The sequence below is a fragment of the Scaptodrosophila lebanonensis genome, unplaced genomic scaffold (genome assembly GCF_003285725.1).
Source record: "Scaptodrosophila lebanonensis strain 11010-0011.00,11010-0021.00 unplaced genomic scaffold, SlebRS2 tig00000053-arrow-pilon, whole genome shotgun sequence".
Taxonomy (NCBI): Eukaryota; Metazoa; Arthropoda; class Insecta; order Diptera; family Drosophilidae; genus Scaptodrosophila; species Scaptodrosophila lebanonensis.
Window position 1 is genome coordinate 6,249,234 of NW_022060548.1, and position 7,683 is coordinate 6,256,916.

The following is a 7,683-nucleotide window of genomic DNA, read 5'->3' on the forward strand; positions in this document are numbered from 1 at the left end:
AATTGTTATTGATTTCAACTACTTGTACTTGTATGCATATATCAAAATCTGATAAGGCTTATAGTCGCACTTAAATTTCCAGCAAGTTGAGAGAAATATAATAATTTTTCTGTTTTCATTATATTTATCTTAACATTAAGATATCCTTACCTCACTTTTTAATTCGTAATGTTTTTAAGAAATGTGAATAAATTGAAATTGAAATTGAATAAGAAAAATATGCCAGATTAGTAAATATGTTTTTCCTTTGTTATTATTATAAAAAATCATAGAAAAACGAATACATTTACAACAAAAAAATATTCTAGAGTGTTATGCACAAAGTCGTTCAAAACTACATATTTTTTTAAAGAAAAACAATTACAACATTAAAGTTATGCCCGTTCGACTCTTAAATACCCTGTACCGCCGTTTTCGCCGCTAGCGCCTTTCAATTAAGATAAATTTATTATGCCAATCATTCCTATATTCCTATATTAATAAAACTGATTATGATGATTCAATTAAAATTAAATTTATTATGCCAATCATTCCTATGACAGCTATATGATATAGGGAAGCTATATTGACAAAATTTCTGATTATGATGAGGCATTATAGAAAACGCTTTAATACCAAATTTTCACCAATCGTTTCTATGACAGCTATATACATCGATTTAAATAAGACTTTAGAACACCATCAGGAAAAACATACAAATTTTAAAAAACATATCTTTGAAAACAAAAAAATTGTTGTTTTCAAATAGATTGATTTCCGCACCAAGGCAGCTACATATAGCATATGATATAGTGAGTCCATTTTCGATATAATATTTTTTTTTCGAACATTTTTATAAAAAAAACGTATAATAATAAAAGTGATTTTAAAACCAATCGATTCTATAGAAGCTATATAAAATAATGAGATTACATCAGGTTTGGTCCAGCTATAATGGCTCCAAAGTTCTCGACGTTCATAAGGACAGAGAGACATATACAAGTATATAACAGATAGAAGAGGTAGTTTACTATAAAATGGGCCCTTTATCGATATAACAGATATAATAGGTAGTTATCTATAAAATGGGGCCTTTATCGATATAACAGATATAATAGGTAGTTATCTATAAAATGGGGCCTATATCGATATAACAGATAGAAGAGGTAGTTCCCTATAAAATGGGGCCTGCTACCCCTTCAGCTGTCTGTTACATACTTTTAGACTTTCGATTATACCCTTTCAATATACATGAATTTTATGATAAACACATGTGGGTATATTTATTTAAAATAAAGTGCGAGTCTTGCTTCTGGTGACCCAAAAATAAAATCATCTATTTGTGCAATGCTCTGTAAGGTTGCTTAATCCAAATAAATACAGGACATAAACAAACTCGCTCGTCAAGTCTCTGAAGTTGTTTACTAGTGAGTGTGTCAGGCAGGACTGTACCCATTAGCATTGGCTCCTTAAGACTCGCATCCCAAGTCAACAGCGGGAGATGGAACCCAAAAAACTCAGAGCAGAGAATAAACAATAAACAGGATGCATGCACTTCCAAAAATAACGCAGTCTCGCTAATGTGACGGAAATTATGGCTATGGGGTTGGGGTGCCTTGTTTACGCACTCGGACGAATCACTTGAGAGCAACTCAGAGCCATTGACCAATAAGCAGAGGCCGCAGGCACTAGAGAGCTCAACAGATCTCAGGGCGTGCATTTAAAATAGCGCGGAAGCCACCACCAAGAGCAGGCAGAGCAGCCAGAGCACTGGCTGAGTGAGTCTCTCCGGAACGGCGCAGCTATTTAAAGAACCCGCACGACGCTCAAAAGGCACACATTCAATCCGGCCGAGCAAGAAACTAGACCGTAAACGTGTTACGGCAAGTGTGCTAAGAAGTGTTGAATATATATTTGAAAGAGATATGTTGAATATGGAAAGCGCGGGTGGTGGCTCTGCCCTGGCGGGTCTGAGCAAGACCCTAACAACACCCTTCTCCATCAACGATATACTGACGCGCAGCAAGCTGGCGCCGCAGCCGCCGTCGGGAACGCGTCGCGACTCCGATTCGGAACTAAGTGCGGGTGCCACGAAACCGGAGTCGGAGCGGGCCACGAAATCCCCGCCTCCGCTCTGTTGTCGCGACCTCAGTATCTATAAGTTGGCGCAGTGTAAATTGGTGGGGGATTCCCCCACAGTCGGCAATAATTATCTGCAATATTATGCGGCAGCAGCGGCGCTCGATAATAATAATCAGAGTGGAGGCGTGGGCGGTGCAGGAGGCGTGGCAGGCAACAACAACAATGGCAGCAAGCTGAGCTACTTTGCTGGCGCTGTCGGTCTACCCCTAGACATGCGACGCTGCACCAGCAACGATTCCGGTAAGTTCCCAACCCTAATGGGCACTAATGGCTGCCTCATTGTGTTAACTTTTTGGCTAATTTGCGCGCTATTTTCTGCACTTCTTCTTCTTCCCTTAGACTGCGATTCGCCGCCACCTCTGAGCAGTTCACCCTCTTCGTCGGCGGCTGGCTATGCCACCACCACCTCGCCCCTCTCGCACGACGACAGTCTGAGTGGCGCACTGAGTCGCAAGAAACGTTCGCGTGCCGCCTTCAGCCACGCCCAGGTATTTGAGTTGGAACGCCGTTTCGCCCAGCAGCGTTATCTCAGCGGACCGGAGCGCTCCGAAATGGCCAAAACCTTGCGCCTCACCGAGACGCAGGTGAAGATCTGGTTCCAGAACCGACGCTACAAGACGAAACGCAAACAGATTCAGCAACACGAGGCGGCTCTACTCAGTGCCACAAAGCGTGTGCCCGTACAGGTGTTGGTCCGGGAGGATGGCACTACGGCCTATGCTCACCTGACTCCGGGATCCACCTCCTCGGGCTATTCGCATGGGCTCGATCCGGCGCTACTGAGCATCTACAGGCATCAGCTGCAGTTGGCCTACGGCGGTCTGCCGCTCCCTCAGATGCACTTTCCGTACTTCTACCCGCAGCCGAAGGTGCCGCAACCCATTCCCCCGCCGAGTCAACAGTCCGCGCAGCCCTCAAACTTCATGGGCATCAAGGCCTTGGACTACGCCGCTAAGCCCAGCTTTGTGCACAACTCATCGGCCTCCTCATCGCCGGCACGCAATCAACACAGTCCTTGCCAGAGTCCCGGCAATGTGCTGAGCGTGGAGAGCGGGGCGGAGAGTCAATCGGCGGCGGAAGATGGCGAAGAGAATGTGGAAATAGATTAGAAGGAGGGACGCGGGGTAAGCGTTTGTGATAGCGGCAGAATGAAAGTTAAGTAGTGCTAGAAAAATAGAGGAAATCATCAGTTTTGGGGTGCACATAGCTTTAGTAGTTCTAAGCATTAGTTCTGTAAAATAAATTGAATAAAACACTAAATGAAGAGCAAATTTTAAACGAGTTTTTGTTAAGTTCCCTTGATAAAACTTATTTTATAGATTCATAACTTTAAATACCCCTGGAAAGGGTATTACACGATGAAGACAATAAGTTGATATTTGGTTATTAGATGCAGCTTCTCTGGCCATGAAATTCCAATTCTACGAAGAACCCTCTCAGAATTTTATTGTTTCGGATGATGCATCCGGATGTTTTATGACCCATACATATGTTTATAGAAGATGAATATCTTTGCAAAGGTTATGCCTTCAACTATTAATGACTTGTGTTCAGTTTTAACTAAAGACTTTATGATGGTAGAAGCAAGTGATTTTTTGGCTTCTTATCAAATTGATTGGACTGAAAGATATGTTTCATATTATACTTGTATATATATGTAGAATATAAATATTTGTGCAAAGGCATAAGCGACTATTAATGACTTGTGGTCAGCTTAAAAGATCTAGCTAAAGCCTCCATGATTGCAAAATCACTACCAAGTGTTCTTTCGGCTTCTTATAGAATTAATTGCACATCAAAATATTGCTCTATTTATTTCATTATATATATTCATTGACAAACATAGGATGTGGACATACGAGTCGATCTATGTCTGTCTGTCTGTTCGTCCGTCCGTCCGTATGAACACCTGGATCTCAGAGACTATAAGAGCTAGAGACACCAAATTTTGCACAAAGATGCCTTATGTGTGACGCTATATGAGTTTGTTTTATTTTTTTTGATTTCCCCCCACTTCCCTCCTATGGGGGTTTTTCCGTAACGCCTATATCTCGGAGACTATAAGACCTAGGGACATCAAATTTGAAGTACAAGATGCCGTATGTGAATATGCTGTGTTTTTTGGAATTCCCCTGCACCCCCACCCTTCTCCACCGAAAATCGTGATTTTCTCTAACTCCCGTAATTCTTGGAATTTCGAACTCAAATTTTGCAAATACAATTAATTCTGTTTTACGCGGTAGATTGGTTCCTAAAAAAGGTGTGTAAAAAAATATGCATAATAATTCGTGCTAATGAAATAAAGTCGTGTAACCATATACACCTAATTCTGTTTTAGATCGTCTTTTTTTACCCGATTTTGATATAACACGGTTTGAAAATTAAAAATTTCATATACTATTTCTTTAGAGATACTATAAGGAACCAAATACCTATTTTTGTTTCTGGAACCAATCTACCGTGTATAAACAGAATTAAGTGTATACAATTTTTAATTTTAAAAACGTGTTAAATCAAAACCGTGTAAAAACAGAATATACAATAATATCTAATAGTTAGCTAGTATAACAATATATTTGAAATGTTTTTCCGACACTGTTATATAGTATTCTTGAACTATGGTCAAAACATTTAATAATGTGTCACTTTTTTACATTTCGGACATATGTGTCCAGGTCTGGAGATCCACTACTGTTTATGAGGATTAATTGGGACTCTTTGAAGGCAATAATATTCATCGATCGGTTTGAGAAAAGTTGCAGAATATGGCCTTCAAATACATAACTGCTGAAGCTAAATTTTCAGTGCTCGACAACGCAAATATATGAGCATAAAACAAACTCTATAGATATTCAGATGTTCATAAGTATGTACATCTGTACAGATCCCATCAAAAGTCTTACTTATCGGTTGCATCTGAAATATATACATATATGTATTAAAAGCATTCTGCATTTCTTAAACGAAAATTTATGAAAAGTTTCGGCTCGGATTCTTATTGATTTATATTGAAATGCAAATCCTAAACAGATACATTTAAAAGTATTCTAACTTATAGCTAGACCCATGCGCTCATTGCGTGACCTCATTTGGCAGTCCAGTCGCCTGCGGGGCACTTCAAATGGGAAATGACAGCGATCAAGTCTAAAGTGGTCGGATTTTTGGAGTGGTGGCCCACACGCATGGCTAGCGAGCGAGTCTTTGCAAAATCTCTGATGAGGACGCTGATGATGACGATGACGACGACGAGCACTCAATGTCGGCATAGAAGTGCTTCAATATGTCAGCTCAGACGGGGTTGGGCTGAACTGAGCTGGTCTCTTCAGACTGACCCACTAACCACTGACTTATATACGACTAGTGTAGTAGAGTAGTTGGCCAGGCTTTTGCACAAGATCATCTGTCCAAGGAGGCGCAATTAGGCGCACAGTTGGTGGCGGATGACGACAGGACTCAAGTGTGGCGATGGCGACAAATTCAACGGTTCCATGTTTATAAACAAACAAACAGACAGATAGACAGACAGAAAGACATACAGACAGAGTAACTGTCTCTTCAAACAGTAGGCATGCAGGACAGGACAGGACAGGAGAGGAACAGGACAATTGCATGATCGAGCACTTCACTTCAGGCTGGCGCCAGGAAGCACAAATCGTCGCACTCATATTACAAATAGGCATCAATACGAACTGTACGATCAGTCGAAACCCTTTCAAAATGTTTTCCCCCTATTTGTACAAGTGGCGCGAGTGGCAACTGAAAAAATAAAAGCACGCCGCATTTCTGTATCAGCGGGACTCTGCGCTAAAAGCCAAAAGTCTTGACAAATTTGGGACACTAAAATCGATTGACAGCAGTAATTACTTATAACAACAAGAATGTCTTCGGCTATACGAGTATCTGGGACAATAGCTCTGAGTACATTAGCTCGTCATACTTTAGTTTTCACACACAAATCGAATACTATTCTTGGAATGCTAAAATAATCGAAATTCTGCGAAATATGAATATGAGTGTTACATTTGCTCTAAATTTGGATTCCATTAAATAAACACTGTGCATATTATATATATCAGACATAATCTTAATTGTATATTAGTATTTTAAAATGAATATTGAAGTTCGTTGCTCAGTATATGGCTCTGTTTAATGTACAAGTGTTCTTCAACATTGTTGTGGTTCAACTAACTATATATTTTCATTTTTTTGTACGCGATTAACATTTACTAATAGCTAAATAATATAATACTAATCGGGTAAATAAAATTCTTATATTATCTCCAAGAAAAATATAATTCAATGCAAGAAACTACTTTTTTGTTTATTGACTGAATTAGATATTTTTTATTTGCTTTTAAAATGTTTAAAGTTTTGAAAACATTTCTAATATTATTGTTTTCAATATACAAAATTATCAAACGATCCCAAAAAAGGATGAAATCTATTTCTGTATTTTATAATTTTAATAATAATTTTAAAATGTTTAAAGTCTTGAAAATATTCCTAAGATTTTTGTTTTTAATACAAAATTACCAAACAAAGTTAAAAAAGGGTGAAAGCTATTTCTAATTTTACTATTTATTTATTAGTTGGATTGAAATTGAGCTGAGAACAATTGGAAATTAGTTTAAATGTTTTTAAATATTGAAAACCATCTTCATATATTTAAATATTAATTTATTTTTTTTTAATTCTTTTCCTTTATTATTCGGTTAGTTGCTAAAAGAAAAGAAACCCGTAAAGAAATTGAAAATCTATTTTTAGAAATCCTAAAAAGTAATTTAATAATAAGCCATACACATAAAACAGTCACCTGAGGAATTGTTTTCACTATTTTTAAAATACAGTATTATTTAATGTTACTTCCATCTCTGAGACTCAAAATAAGGGTTTAAATCTTAAATCTTATGTTAAATTATGGTATATATGTATATGTTGCTTAGATCAGGTACTGGATTTAAGCATCGTCAAACATCATTAAACACTTCGCTGCGTCCAGACGACTTAATAGAGGTGTTATATACATAGAGATTATAAGACTTTATATTCCAATTTCTTTTCTATTTTGTCAAAAAAAAAAAAAAAAAAAAAATACCGTAGCTATTTATCACTTTTATTTCGCCGTCCCAGCAAATCAGTAAAGCGAAAACTGACTCTGAGAATCCCATAACAATATCTCAAATCTCAGATACAATTTGGACAGAGGCAGTTACAAGTTGTAGGGTTAAACTCGGCATGTGGTCCTTGTTGTTGTTGTAGCTGCCTGCTTGCGAGTCCTGCGGGTCGGCAGCCACTAATTTGTTTATATGTTCGCTGTCTTTGGATTTGTTTATGCAACCTTTTTTTATGACACATGCTCATGACGCCTCACTACTTGACGGCAATCCTTTTAAGAGAGGCCGCCAGTGTGAGGCCGTCCTATGTTTGGGTTGTAATTAATATGCAAATTAGTCATGACTTGCAGTGACGTATTTAGTGCGCAATCTCGACATGTCTCTGGTTGCCACAGGGGCAGCATGGGATGCGAGAGGGAGGGGAAAAGCTTAGAGTAAACAAATATGC

The 7,683-nt window shown here is 38.5% G+C and overlaps 1 protein-coding gene across 1 annotated transcript; it reads left to right on the top strand.

Annotated features, from left to right (window-relative positions):
- The first annotated feature begins 1,904 nt into the window (after window positions 1-1,904).
- Window positions 1,905-3,230, top strand: LOC115624106 (homeobox protein bagpipe). The gene is made up of 3 exons (XM_030518698.1): window positions 1,905-2,361; window positions 2,461-3,028; window positions 3,083-3,230. Exons 1-3 carry the CDS (start codon window positions 1,905-1,907, stop codon window positions 3,228-3,230), a joined length of 1,173 nt encoding a protein of 390 aa, XP_030374558.1.
- The last annotated feature ends 4,453 nt before the right edge of the window (window positions 3,231-7,683 follow it).